Source organism: Equus asinus, chromosome 29 (assembly GCF_041296235.1).
Source record: "Equus asinus isolate D_3611 breed Donkey chromosome 29, EquAss-T2T_v2, whole genome shotgun sequence".
In the NCBI taxonomy this organism is placed as follows: domain Eukaryota; kingdom Metazoa; phylum Chordata; class Mammalia; order Perissodactyla; family Equidae; genus Equus; species Equus asinus.
Genome location: NC_091818.1, coordinates 26,702,718 through 26,718,658, shown reverse-complemented (window position 1 = coordinate 26,718,658; position 15,941 = coordinate 26,702,718). Strand labels below are relative to the sequence as shown.

Genomic DNA, 15,941 nt, shown 5'->3' with positions numbered 1-15,941 from the left:
AGTTGCACACCTGAGTTAGCAAAAGAACACTGGTTAAAAATTTATAATAGAATCTAAACAAAAGTAAATATGCTAATATTACTAAAGCAGAGTCTGGTGTACATATGCAATGATTGGTATCTACTTACGTCCTTTATTTCAGCTAACACTCAGGGCACCTGTATAGAAATTTATGTCAGAACATAGCTGAGCTGCTATGCCCCCAAATAAGCTAGTTACCTAAGGTGTTCAGAAAAGGCTGCTATGCTATGCTTCCTCATGCTAATAGGAAAACTTGTTATTTTCATGCCTAGCCTTTGGGAGGAAAGAAGGTTTAAAAGTTTATTCACAATGGCACTCCCAGGAATCTACCCAAAAGAAATGAAAAACATCTGTTCACCCAGAGACTTGTATGTGAATATTCATAGCAGCATTGTTCATCCAAGCCAAAAAGTGGAAACAACCTAAATGTCTATCAGTTGATGAATGGAGAAACAAAAGTGGCACATGGAATACTATTCAGCAATAAAAAAGAGCAAACTACTGGTATATGCTACAATATGAATGTACTTCAAAAACATTATAATAGAAGAAGATGCAAAAGACTACATATTACATGATTTCATGAATATGAAATGTCCAGAAAAGACGAATTTACAGACACAGAAAAGAGATCAGTGACCGCCTGGGGCGGATCAGAGTGGGGTTACCAGCAAACGGGTTAAGGGAAGGTTCTGAGGTAACAGAAAGGTTCTGAAACTAGACTGCGGTGGTTAGCACAACTGTGCAAATTTACTAAAAATCACTGAATTGTACACTTAAAAAGGTGACTTTTACGGTATGCAAATTATACCTAAATAAGGCAGTTTAGAAAATAATATAAAATTTGCTTTTTCCTTAAAAAAAAAACCCAGTTTGCTATTTTATCTATCTATTGCTATTCCCCTTTACACCAAAATTTAAAAGAATAGACCTGATTTGGGGGAAAACACAATCATTTGTAAGGGAAATAAAGAGGAAAACATATCTATGACAATTTTCCAAACTGCAGATTTCTGGAAGGTTACTTATACATTTAAAAGCACTGATTTAATGAATATTTATAATAAACAATTGTGATTCCAAAGAGCATTTTTTAATACTAGTATGAGATAATCTTCTTTTAGAAGCTAAAACTCACTGCTCTCTCTTTTTTTTCTTTCCTAAAGGATTTATAAACATCAGGTAATTGTCTGTAGAAGAGCATTTCTCCTATATGTTTAAATACTCATAGGTCACCTGGCCTCAGGCGCAAGCTTTACAGGAGTGATTCTCAGCTTGATTAGTTAAGACTTTTGCCTCAAGGAAAACCAGTGACCAAAGAGTTACTTGTGCCTCAGGGGGTATAAATACTACAGCTGTTTGTGTAACTGTCAGATCCATTTTCCCTACTAACACTCTGAAATAAATGCAAAGGGAACTAATTCTAAAAAGAAAACGTGAGATGAGTCTATGTTAATGAAGAAACAACTTATACCTAAGAAGTGATTTGTTCTGAAAATATATAAATAATTTCAGTGATTGAAAGAAATTGTTTCAAAGTTTATTATTGACTTTTTAGATAACAACAAACAAAAAGACAAAATCTGATGCCAGAGAGGTCGGGAGGCTAACTAAAGCTATCTTTACAGACACATTCTTGATGTGTGAAACAAAACTAGGGACTCAGCGAGAGAAACCAACTAGAAAATATGCACAGAATGACCAACACTTCTTTCAACACACTTCTAGGACTCTTTCAACACTATGGATTATCTCAAACTAGAGGAATGTCTGCTTTGGTATCTGGACCAATGCCAACCCTTGTTATAAAGCAAAGAACACTTCGAGAGACTATCCTGAGTCCTCGCTTTGCAATCTGACAAATTGAGGCATTCAAATTAAAGAGTTAAGATGAGAACGGAGAATAGTAGCTAACATTTCAGGATATAGAATAATTCCAGATAACACATTTGAAGAAAGATTCAGAACATCACATAGCATAATTTTTTGGGGTTGTCTTTAATATATATTAGCCCCCAAAGAGAGAGACAGATTTTTTTTTTTTTAAAGATTTTATTTTTTCCTTTTTCTCCCCAAAGCCCCCCAGTACATAGTTGTGCATTCTTCGTTGTGGGTTCTTCTAGTTGTGGCATGTGGGACGCTGCCTCAGCGTGGTCTGATGAGCAGTGCCATGTCCGCGCCCAGGATTCGAACTAACGAAACACTGGGCCGCCTGCAGCGGAGCGCGCGAACTTAACCACTCAGCCACGGGGCCAGCCCCGAGAGACAGATTTTAGGAGCCTAAAATCTCAAATATCCAACCAGCATTGCTTGAAAAAAAAAAAAAAAAAAGACTAGTCTAGACTAGCCTAGAATAGAAAATATCAGTCTGTTTCACACACAGTAAGAAGTGTTCTGTAAAATTTTTGTTTTCGTTGTGTGTGTGTGTCTGTCCTGAGGTGCGATGCACAATGCGTTTCTGGCTGTGGGTCTGACTTCACGTTTGAAGCTCACTCAATAGTGCCTCCGCTCCGCACCTTCTGAAGTCGGAGAGGAAAGGGCCTGGGTGCTGCCTCCTCTTGAGTCACTGCACCGTGTGCCACGAGGTAAAGACAGTACGATCCTCTGCAACGGCACAGAGCAGCCTCAGAGGGAGGGCTACCTGCACTCTCAAGTTCAACCCTAACGCAGTCCTGGAGCAGAGGAAGGGAAGGGAAGGAGGCAAAAGAAACAGTAGAAAGAAGGAAATATTTTCCTTCCACTCTTACCTTCTACAGACTTATACAAGTCTGTTCTCTCACAAATCGGGTTTATTATTTTTAGTGAGGAAACGTTAAGCAATGGTAATAACTTGAATATCACTAACAGCCTAATTCCAAAACATTTAAAGAACAGCAAAAATAAAAGATCACCAAGCACAGATAGGAACTATTACTGATAGACCAAAAAGGAACGGGCATTTGTTCGAAGTCAAGTGGTATTTGAATTTCCCAGGGCATAGACACTCATGTTAAAAATCTTATCTAATGAAGCCATGACTTGCTAGCATTATGAGTCATGATCCTGAAGTCTGTAAGTATTGAATCAACCTAGTGAATATTTTCAATAGAAATTAACGCTGCTCTGATCACACATTTTAAAAACGTTGCATTTCTTGGAAAGAACAAAAATAAAATACTAACAAATAAAATGTTTAATGAGACATAATTCTTTCCTTTGTAAATGGAGACATCAAATGATAACACCTTATTCAAAAGTAGAAATGAACACTCACCTCTGCCTTCGTTCATCATCCTTTAAAACTTCATAAATGGCCACCAACTAAAATAGAAGGATTACTTTAAAATAAAAATACTCTCAATTATAAGAAATCACTTAGGAAGGTGAATGCACTATAATGCATATGCAGAAAACCCTATGTGCTCCTATATACGATGAAGAGATAAAATCTTAATTATAAGTAGCATTTTATGTTTTTAGTAGGACCTTAAGAGTTAAAACACACTTGATATGAAAATAAATCTTTCTGAAAGATGCAAAAGTAATAATTATCTTAAAAAGTACTTTTTAAAAGCAAAAGCTGTAATTTAGACAGAAAACTATGACACTTACGGCCCTCTAAGAATTTAGAGATCCTAATATAAAAAATGTTGGTAAAAACATATTTTGTAAAAAATCAAGTTAAAGTATATATATACACATTATATTTCAAAACCAGTATCTCATTTTCAAATGGAAATATTCTAAATATAAGTTACTGTTTCTGCCATAAACATTTACTTATAAATTTGTCACAAAGTACACATAGTAACAGCTTATTTTACTTACTTGTCTAAATTGAGTTTCTGCATTTTCATCTTTATTCTTGTCTGGATGCAAAGTTAGTGAAAGCTTACGATATGCTTTTCTAATGTCTGCAGATGAAGCATCCTGGAGGTAGTGGGGGAGGGGAAAAACACAAAGCAAACTTTGTCAGAAAAAGAAATTCCCAGAACCTTGTTAAGATCTGAGAAGACAGCCAACCAAGTGCAGGACCCCAGGCAATGTAATTTGAGCAATCAGTCTAACAACCAGGCTATGCAACTAGCTTGACCCACATGACTGAACAATTATTCAATCTAATTTGGCTCTCCTCTTAACTTTTCATTACCATACAGTCCTTTAAAGAAGACAGTATTTGGCAAAACTTTTAAAACACTTGCCTTCCTAAAATTAACCAATAAATCTTTTTCGGTAATTAAGAGATCAAAAAGAAACAAATTAAAAATTAATACATCTGTGTGCCTTCAAAGAAGGTCTTTATTTATTTGAGAATCTTAAAGCCAATTTCTGAATCCCAGGCTTACCATATGTGGTTTCTCCATTGTTATTTATATTGCATTCACCATCCAGCAACAACCTATGGAATCTCAATTTCATGTCAGAGAGGATGCCTATTTGAAGGCAGTTCAATTTGCATTTATTCAAAATAATTATAATTAGAAATAGTTATGGAGATTGTACTTAACTTTTTTTTAGTACTTTAAAGGGTGTTTTCAATGGTGTCCAGTTTCCTCAGTCTGGTTTGCAGAAATAAATTTGCCCACTATTTATGCATTATTAATATAATTTAAATATATTTAAAAGGTCACTATAGTTCAGTAAGAGTACATCAGATTAAGCGGATGTTAAAATTACATTTTACGTAATCCTGTGTGCACATGTAGACTCAGAGAACGTCATTTGACATGGCCAGTATAAAATAAATGACAATGGCAAAGAACACAGTGTCAAGTTGGATTTAAAACTTTATCTCCACTAAATTTAAAAGTTATTCCAATAACTAACATATTTATGGTGGGGCAAAATGATAGTAAAGTTGCTTATTAAATTTTATTCTTGTTTTATAGCTGAATATTTGTCCAATTAATTCCTAAAACTATTTTACTCAAAAGCTCAAATGACTAAAAAAACAGACCCAAACAAAAACCTCTGTAGCTGGAACTAAATAACTGTTAAAGAAATAGAGTTGGAAGAGGCAAAGTGAGACTATAATTAGTCTGTCAAGCTTTCCTTTATAAGCCACTTTCATGACCAATTTTCTGGGGCTTACTGCTCCAGGCTATCACTACTTAAAGGTTCAACTCAGGTGTGAATATTTTTGTGACTTGTGGAGGACTGAGGAGCTATAAAATTAGCAGAGTCAGTTTTGCAGTTAACATGGTTATAATTTTCATTCTTATTTGCTTTATGGAATTGATGTGTTCCCTACCTTAAATGATAGGTAACATGTGGTAGAAAAGGATGATTATTCACTGAAAATCTGTGATGAAGATTTGTTGAGCAAAGAGGTCAAGTGTCAAATGAATAATGATTCTCTAATTGGGACTTAAAGTTTAGATTTTATTAAAGTGGGACTACATCATAGAGAAAACTATTCCAAAAGTAGATTTCTTACATAGTAAGAGCTTATGCGTTTTCTTGTGCTACAAAACTAATAAATGCTCATTATGGAATATCTATGACTGACTTAGAAATAAAAATGACTAACAGTCACCTTAAGCATATCCCTCCTTCCAGTCTTGCCATGCTGACCCAGATCCTCCATTTTCCTGCCACAGTATGTACCCTAAATGTAAATGTGGCCAGACTGCTCTCCTATTTCAAATCCTTCAGTAGCTCCCAAGTGCCTTCATCATCTGTCTTTTCCAACCTTTTTAGTGTTATCTTCCACCATCTTGGTCCATCCTCCTGGTCCCCCAGATCATTCCATGTTGGAATGCAGTTCCCCAGCCTCATGTTTTTGTTTTGCACACAGCTGTATATGCAAACAGTTCTCTCCTGATGAAGGAAATGATCTCTCAGGCTACACACAAATATTGCCTATTTTCCTCCTTAGAACCTGCTCAGTAGCGTTATTTCACCAATAAGCTTCACCCTAAGTGGGCAGAACTGAAAAACTTGGAGATTTCCCTATCTATAAAAAGAGGCTCTAAATAAGTCATACTTCAAACTACCTTATGTATGTGTCTCATTTTAGTTAGTTACTTAATGAACCTTAACTTATTTTATCCTCATAACAGACCTACGAGTTAAGTATAGTTGTCATCAGGCCCATTTTACTGGCGGTAAGTGAGGCAGGGAGAGGTTAAGTAACTTTCTCAAGTTTATACTGCTGGTAAATAGACAGAAATAGAGTTCAAATCCAGAAAATGTTGTGTTAGAATCAGAGCTCTCTCTGTCTGCTCTTTAGATTCAGTCAATAGGTTTGGGCTGAGTCACTTCACAAGGGGCTACGGCTTTGGGAAGATAGTGAGAACTATTACATTCTTATTGATCTGATAAACTACATAGAACGTATCCACATAACTACATGTGAATATGGTCAATCGTAGTTTTAAAGAGAAAGACCCTGATATGCGTGGGCTTTTCTAATACATTTTACATCACATTTAACAAAAACCTGGGCTGGTCCCATGGCTGAGTGGTTAAGTTTGCAGGCTCCACTGTGGCAGCCCAGGGTTTCACAGGTTCGGATCCTGGGCACGGACATGGCACCGCTCGTCAGGCCACACTGAGGTGGTGTCCCACATGCCACAACTAGAAGGACTTACAACTAAGATATACAACTATGTACCAGGGGGGATTTGGAGAGATAAAGCAGGAAAAAAAAAAAAGACTGGCAACAGTTGTTAGCTCAGGTGCTAACAAACAATCTTTAAAACAAACAAACAACAAAAAAAGCCTATGAAAGTAATAATGTTTGTCAGAATTGAAACAATGTGATGAGATGTCAGAGAAAAAGTAGAACAGGGAACTCCAAGGTCCTGTCCCTGCACAGAAACAGCAAATAACCTGGCAAAAACTGTGAGAATCAACTGTATCCAGATTCTGGAAACTAGTCAAAGGTTTACAGCAATCAGGCAACCACTTAATAAGGAAAACTGCAGCTGCTCCACGGTAACGGTCTTAAAGGCACCAGTCTGAGTCCTTGGTGTGGGTTCCTGGGGCTGGAGGAAGCAGAGCAGACCCCCTGTTCTCAAAGAACCAGGGTTGTTTATTTTGGCCTGTCTGTTGGTTCCCTCACGGACTGTGTAAAGGCCTTACCTTTATTTTACCACACTCAGAACTCTCCCAGGGCAGAGAGGCAACCATCCAGGCCATTTGTCAAAAACACTTAACAGTAAATTTATTAGCTGGTGCCAAATGAGGCAAGGGATAGCAGTGGGGGCACAAAACAGACACACGGAAAAGCTTGGAAGGAAAGACTGGGGAGTGAGATGCTTTGGGAATATGGGCTTTGAAAAGTTCCCACATATTCTGAGGCCACGTGCGTGCCCAAGGTAGAGAACACACTCAGGAAGATCTGGGGAAGGCCTTAAATTCTCACCTCTGGCTGATCTTCAGGCTCTGCAAAAGCAGAAAGGAAAGGCAAAAAAAAGAGCTGTAAGCTACCTAAGTGAGTATTGAAGCCATGCGCCAACATATCCACAGAACCTACTGGCAAAGACTTGGAGTTGTGGTTTTTTCCCCCTTGTTCCAAGCCTTTAAAGAAATCTCTGCTGAATCATTAGCTGACCCCTAGGCTAATCAGACTTCAGTGGCCCCACATGGCAAAGAACATACACTTTACAAAAGTAGTTCAGAAAAGTCACTAGACAAACACCACCAACCAAAAGCAGAAAAAATCAAACCAACCAAAACCCTGGGGAGGTGGGAGAATCTGATTACCACAATATATATTCAAAATGTCCAATATTAATTAAAAATTACAAAGCATGCAAAGAAACAAGAAAGTCTGGCCCACACACAGGGAAAAAAAGAAATAGAAATTATCTCTGAGGAAGCCCAGACACAGGACTTACTAAACAAAGACTTTAAATCAACTATTTAAATGTGCGCAAGAGCACATACAAAGAACTAAAGCAAAGTATGTGAATGATGTCTCACCAAATACAGAATATGAACACAGAGAGAGAAATTTTAAAACGGAAGCAAAGAGAAATTCTGGACTTGAAAAATACAATAACTGAAATAAAAAAATTCACTAGGGGGCTCTGAAGTAGATTTGAGCAGGCAGAAGAGAGAATCAATGCCCTTGAAGATAGGTCAGTTGAGATTATCCAATATGAGGAGCAGAAAGAAGAACGAAGAAAAATGAACAGAGCCTAAGAGACCTGTGGGACACCATCCAGAGTACCAACACTCACATTATCAGAGTCCAAGCGGTAGGAAAAAAGAGTGGCAGAAAAAATATTTGAAGAAAATATGGCTGAAAACTTTCAAAATTTGATGAAAGATTTGAATCTACACATCCAAGAATCTCAAGAAGTCCTACGAAGGATAAACTCAAATAAAATCAAATTATTGAAAGACAAAGAGAGAGAATCCTGAAAGCAGCAAGAGAGAAGCGACTTGTCATGTACAAGGGAGTCTCAATAACATTAACAGCTAATTTCTCATCAGAAACCACGGAGGCCAGAAGGTAGTGGAATGACATATCCAAAGTGCTAAAAAAAAAGCCTCCCTGTCAACCAAGAACCCTATATCCAGCAAACTATCCCTCAAAAATGAAAGAGAAATTAAAATATTCCAATGAAACAAAAACTGAGAATTCATTGCTAGCAGACTTGCTCTCCAAGGAATGCTACAGGGAATCCTGCAGGCTGAAAGAAAAATATACCAGGCAGTAACTCAAATCTATATGAAGAAATAAAGAACACTGGTAAAGATAACATATAGATAAAGTCAATATTAATGTATTTTTGGTTAGTAACTCCAATTTTTTTCTATACAATTTAAAAGACAAGTGCAAAAAGCAATAATTATAAATCTATGTTATAAGTAAAACATAATATAAATCTATGTTTACTCACATATACGTACAAAGATGTAATCTGTGACAATAACTACATAAGGAAGGGGGAACAGAGCTATATAGGAGCAAAATTTTTTATATGACAAACTGGTATTAATTCAAACTAGATTGCTATAAATTAAGATGTTAACAGTAATACCCAAGGCAAAAACTAAGAATATAAAGATCTATAGTAAAAGAAACAAAAGCAAACCAAAATAATCTAACACAAAAGAAGGCAGTAAAGAAGGAATTGAGGAACAAAGAAGATGTAAAACACATGGAAAGCAAATAGCAAAGTGGCAACAGTAAGTCCATCTTTATCATTAATTATATCAGTAACAACTATAAATATATATGTACCTAACAACAGAGCCCCAAAATACATGAAGCAAAGAATTGGAAGGAGAAATAACACATTTGTACAGTAACAGTTGGAAACTTCAACACCCTACTTTCAATAATGACTAGACGAATTGGATAGAAAATTAGCAAGGAAGTAGGAGACTTAAACAACGGCATAAACCAACGAAGCCCACCTAACAGACACCTACTGAACACTGCCCCCAACACCAGCAGAATACATACGGAGCATCCTCCAGAATACACCACACGTTAGGCCACAATAGAAGTGTCAATAAATCTCTGAAGACTGAAGTCATACAAATTATCTTCTCTGACCACAATGGGATGAAATTAGAAATCAATGACAGAAGAAAATTCAGAAAATTCACAAATATGTGGAAAATAAAAAACATACTTGTAAACAACCAATGAGTCAAAAAAGAAATAAAATTAGAAAATACTTTGATATGAATGAAAGTGCCACTATGTTGTCTCTCTATAAGATAACTGCATACCTGTTAGAAGACCATACTCAGTAAGAGGCCAGAAAATTATTTTCTAAAAGAATAAAACTGAAAAGCTGCAGAGAATTTTTTTCCATTGGTGTTTAGATTGAGACTGAAACAGAAAAGATCATGAAATTTCAGAATTCAGAATTTCCTTTTGGATTCATGCATTCTGGAAGGTTTTAATTCATTACTGTTCAAAAGTTAACTATAACTATTTCTCTAACTTAAGATGATTGAGGGCTAAGCAAGAACTAAAAATCAAATCACAATGTTCAATGTTTTTAAAAGTCAAAGAGAAATCACTAGGGAAATTAGAAAGTACTTTGATATGAATGAAAACAAAAACACAACATACCAAAACTTAGGATGCAGTAAAAGCAGTGCTCAGAAGGAATTTTACAGCTCTAAATGATGACAAAATAAGAAAACCCCACAAACTCAACCTAACCTTCCAGCTTAAGAAACTAGAAAAAGAATAGCAAACTAAACCTAAAGCAAGTAGAAGAAAGGAAATAATAAAGATTAGAGCAGAGATAAATGAAATAGAGAATTTAGAAAAACAACAGAAAGAATCGGCAAAACCAAAAGTTGGTTCTCTGAAAATGTCAACATAATTGACAAACCTATACTTGAGTGAGGAAGAGAGAAAGAGTTCGAATTACTAAAATCAGGAATGAAAGTGGGACATTAATACCAATCTTACAGAAACAAAAAACGGTAAGAGAATACTATGCAAAATTGTATGTCAACTAGAAATTGGAGACGAAATAGAGAAATTCCTACAAACACACAAACTGACTCATGAAAAAACAAAAAAACTGAACAGACCTATAACAAGTAAAGAGATCGATCAGGTAAAAACAAACAAAAACCCGAACTTTCAATAAAGAAAAGCCGCAAACCTCAAAACCAGGTAATTTTACTATGGCATTCTATCAAACATTAAAGAAATCACCAGTCTTCCTCAAACTCTTCCAAAAAAGAGAGGAAGAAGGAATGCTTCCTAACCCATTCTATGGGGCCTTGATACCAAAGCCAGATAAACACCACAAAAAAAGGAAAACTATAGACTAATATCTCTTAAAAATATAGTTTCAAAATTCCTCAACAAATTTCTAGTAAACCAAATCCAGCAGCATATAAAAAGGATTATATACTACGACCAACTAAGATTTATCCCATGAAAGGAAGGGTGGTTCACTGTATGAAAATCAATCAATGTAATACACCATATTAATAAAACGAAGGACAAAAACCACATAATCATCTCAATTGATGCAGAAAAAGTTTACGATTCAATCCAATCTCATATGATAACAAAACACTAAACAAACTAGGAACAGAAGGGAACTTTCTCAAGTTGATAAGGGGCATCTACGAAAAACCCACACTTGGTGAAAGTCTGAAAGCTTTCCTGCTAAGATCCATAATGGATCTGCTCTCACTGCTTTTGTACTGCAAGTTCTAGCTTGAACACTTAGCCAAGAAAAGGAAATAAAAGGCATCCAACCTGGAATGGAGGAATCAGTTCTATTCACAGATGATGTGATTCTATACACAGAAAACCCTAAAGCATCACAGGACAAGCATTAGGGCTAATAAATTCAACAAACTGTAGGATACAGGATCAACAGACAAAGCTCAGTTGTATTTCTATACACTAACAATAAAAAAAACCTAAAAGCAAAATTAAGAAAACAAATCCTTTATAATAGCATCAAAAAGAATAAAATAGTTAAGAATAAGTTTAACAAAAGAAGTATAACATTTGTAAACTGAGAACTATAAAACATTGTGGAAAGAAATGAAAAAAGATTTAAATAAATAGAGAAACATCCATGTTCATGGATTGACAGACAATGTTGTTAAGATAGCAATACTTGCCAAGTCGATTTACAGATTCAATGCAATCCCTATCACAATCCCACATGGCATTTTGCAGAAATTTACATGCTTACCCTAAGATTTATAAGGAAATGCCAGGGACCCAGAATAGCTACAACACCTTGAAAACAAACAACAAAGTTAGAGCGCTCACACTTACTGATTTCAAAACTTACTACAAAGCTACAGTCAAGACAGTGTGGTCATGGCATAAGGATAGACATATAGCTCAATGAAGAATTCAGAGTCCAGAAACAAACCTGTTCATCTAAAGTCAATTGATTTTCAACAAGGGAAAGAATAGTCTTTTCAACAAATGATGACAAGATACTGGATATCCACATGCAAAACAATGAAGTTGGGCCCTTATCTCACACTATACACAAAAATTAACTCGAAGTGAATCCAAGTCCTAAATGTAAGAGCTAAAACTATAGGACTCTTAGGAGGAAACAATTCGCAATGGATTCTTAGCTCTGACATCAAAGGGAGAGGCAACAAAAGAAAAAATTGACAAACTGTACTTAATCAAAATTTAAAACTTTGCAGCCACTGTGCAAAAGTTTGGTGGTTCCTTAAAAAAATAAACATAGTACCATATGACCCAGTTATTACACTCCTAGGTATTTATGGAGGAGAAGATAACAGATGTTTAGACAAAAACTTGGACACAAATGTTCCTAGCAGCACTATTCACATTAGCCAAAAAGTGAAAACAACCCGAATATCCACCAAGTGATGAAGGGATAAACAAAATGTGGCATAGGTATATCTATACAACGAATATTATTCAGACATAAAAAGGAATGAAGTACTGATGTATGCTACAACGTGAATGAATCTTGAAAACATTATGCTAGGTGAAATGAGCCAGACACAAAAGCCATATATTGTCTGATTCCATTTTAACTGTCCATTTGCCCTTTATGGACAAATCCATTGAGACAGAAAGCAAATCAGTGGTTCCTAGGGGCTGAGAGGAGGGAGGAATGGGGAGTGACTGATTAATGCATACAGTGTTTCTTTCGGGGTGAGGAAAATGTTCTGGAATAAGATAGTAGTGATGGCTGCACAACACTGTGAATGTACTGGAAATCACTAAATTGTGAAATTTAAAATGGTTAAAATGGTGAATATTATGTTTCACGAATTTTATCTCAATTTAAAAATTGAAACAATGCAGAAAGACCTTTATTGTATGCTATGTGCTACGCACTATTCTAACCACTATCCATATATGAATTCACTTCATCCTCATAACCCTTTGTGATAGGTATAATTATCATCTCTATTTTAATGAGGAAACTGGGGCTCAAACTGAGGCTAAGTAATCTGCTCAGTGTTACCCAGGTAGTAAGTGGCAGAAATTTCCTGCCAGAACTTTAGTCTCACCTCCCATGCTACCTGTGCTAAAATTAAAGACTATTTTCTGTATACCCTATGGCCACTCCTTGATTATCTTCTAATGTAAGTTATGCTATATACATCAAAATGGGACTAGTTATTTCTGGGAATCTAAAGGACGGGATTAGTAATGATCTGATACAGCTCAACTCAAAGATGTTTACAATGTATGGATGGCTCCCTGTGAACCACTCTTCTGGAGACAGATATCTTAATCTAAATGAAAAATTTCTCACCTAATTTACTTATGAACAGATCAGGTAAGGCTAAGTGTTAGATGTGAGATAAATCTCAAAGAAATTTTACTTATATTGTAAATTATATTAGAGTTAGCTCTTTTCCACTTACTACAATGCTTAGGATGAAGATGGGTTTGAACATAACTAAGGCACTTACTACTCTGTGATTCCGGAGCAATTACCTATTTCCTCTAAGTCTCAATTTTTCATCTTTAAAATGGGGATGATTGGGGCCCGCCCAGTGGCACGGTGGTTAAGTTCATGCACTCTGTTTTGGTGGGGCATGGTGTTCGCCAGTATGCACCACTTATCAAGCCATGCTGTGGCAGGTGTCCCACATATAAAATGGAAGAAGATGGGCTTCTACAGAAGTTAGCTCAGGGCCAATCTTCCTCAGTGAAAAAAAGAAAGAGGAGGATTGGAGGCAGATGTTGCTCAGGGCTAATCTTCCTGGCCGGAGGGGGGGGGGGGCGGGGGAGAGGGAAGAAGACTTAACATGGGGATGAGAATGCTACAACATTTAAAAGATTGCTGTGACGTTTAAATGAGATATATGTATATGATACGCTTATTATAGTATCTAGCATATAGTTAGTGCTGAGTAAATGAAAATTATTATTATTTGTAGGCTAGAAAGTCACTATTTCACTTTCATTTTAACACTTGGCAAATCTGACTTGCAGTTTATTTGGATTTCTGCTTTAGACCACGAGGACCAGGGAGCTGAAGGGAGTAAAACGGATTTGGAGGTTTTTGATTGATTGATTTGACAATACTTATTGAGTACCTACTATGTGCAAGCATGGGGGATACAGTGGTGAACAAAATACACACAATCTCTATCCTCAGACAGTTTTGCAAGGTAAGAGCACCGAAACTCCGCCTTAGGTGACCTAAGAGAGATTTCTTCTTTTACTTTTTATGGATGATTGGCAAACTTTTTCTATAAAGGCCAAATAGTAAATATTTTACATTTGGTAGGCCAAGGAGTCTCTGTTGCAGCTTTTCAACTCTGCCACTATAGCGAGGAAGCAACCACAGACAACACATAAACAGATGGGTGTGGCGGTGTGCCAGTACAGTTTTATTTTTAAAAACACGTAGTGGCTGGTTTGGGCGCATGGACTGTAGGCTGCTCATCCCCGCTTTCTATCAATGAATTGCCAATAATCTAAAACTCATTCTATTTACAGTGTCTCTGCAAATGCAAGGGACACCTTTTTTTAGGTTGGCCAAGTGGGTAGACCAATTCATGACCAGTTAACAAAACAAAAATTAGAAGACCTTATCCAGGGTTTGGATTTTGATTTCGTTTACTGACCAAAGTAAATTCTTCTTAATAAAACTTCCTATTGCCTTGAAAAAAACTCAAGGATATTAAATCCAACAGAAGAACGTATCCGGCTTCAGATTCAGTACGGAGGGAAGACTACAGTTATCCAAACTACATATTTAGGTACATAGTTGAGGAGCTTCAAACTCTGGTTGATATCTGGGAACCTTAATTTGTACACTGTTTCTACCCAAGATCAACTGCCTCAAAGTTAGTGATTCCATGTAATCTTCTAACTAGGTCCCTGGGTCATTTTCACATCTGATATTACCCATTAAAAGCTCAAGCTAAATTCTTAATAATGATTTCGCACTTTATTCTGGCCTTTGCACTTAAAATTTATCAGTCAACAGAGTCCACTCCTCCCTACTCACCCCAAAAAATCAACAAGAAAAATAAACAACCAAAAAAACCCTATGCACTTTGCATTTACCACCAGAAGAACTAAATAACAGAGACATTTAAAGGAAGTTGTCTCTGGTCAGTGATCGAGGAGGACAAAGCAGGAAACTTGTATCTATCATATTTTAGGACTGAGATTTTATACCAGGTGCATATAAAGTAAAAAATAAATTGAAAGGGAAAATGTTTTGAAAATAATGATTTTCCATGGCTGAAAAAAAAAAGAGAATAAAGTAGCTTACTTCACAATAAATTTTAAGTCTGGGCTTCCATGGCTAGTCTGCTACAAAAGAAGCAGGGAGAGGTTTGGGTTCTTCCATTACACATCACTGTTGGAGTCAACTGCCTTTGGGACAATCTATTGAAATTTATGTAAGATTATAGCTTTAATTAACTTTTCTCAGCCTTAAACTATGTGCAGGAACCAATGACAGGTTAGCCTACATCATAATCCTGGCTATTGATGCTCACATAGAGCATTTATCTTATTATTCTTTGAGAGTCAAGGTCAGTAAGACTGATTTGTTGATAAATCAGATAATAATTTCCAGTGCAGTAAAAGAGGAATGCATTCCGCCTCCTTATTTTTAACTTGTATCTAAATAGATGTGGATTAATAACAGGTTTATCTAAGTCGGACACACCTCTGCCCTCCGCATAAGACTGAAAAGGTAAGCATTCTCTAAAACACAAATAAACAAGAGAGTGCAGCCTCAAGAGACAGCTGCTTCTGATATCTAATTACTGGGGACTGAGTTCGCAGTAACATCAGATCAACTATTCACAAAACGAAATCATCATTTCTGGTAACCGGATTAGTTATCCTAGACTATATTTTACAACTAATTTATCTTGAAAAGGAGGTCTCTTTAACAAGTCAATGGCAGGGGGAAAACGCAGGAGGAGGGGTAGTTGTATATTAAAGAGATCTGAGACACAGAACAACCAGATATAATGTAAGGACCTTGTCTGGTCTCTGATTCAAACAA

General features: G+C 36.3%; 1 protein-coding gene across 1 annotated transcript in view; it reads right to left on the bottom strand.

Moving 5' to 3' along the window:
• The window catches only part of DNAJC1 (DnaJ heat shock protein family (Hsp40) member C1), a 196,673-nt gene that overhangs the window by 120,781 nt on the left and 59,951 nt on the right, over nt 1-15,941 (bottom strand). The window contains exons 2-3 of the mRNA XM_044762094.2: nt 3,829-3,930; nt 3,275-3,321 (exon numbers count right to left, since the gene is read on the bottom strand). Of these exons, the coding sequence (XP_044618029.2) occupies nt 3,275-3,321; nt 3,829-3,930 (149 nt within the window). The remainder of the gene's footprint in view (nt 1-3,274; nt 3,322-3,828; nt 3,931-15,941) is intronic.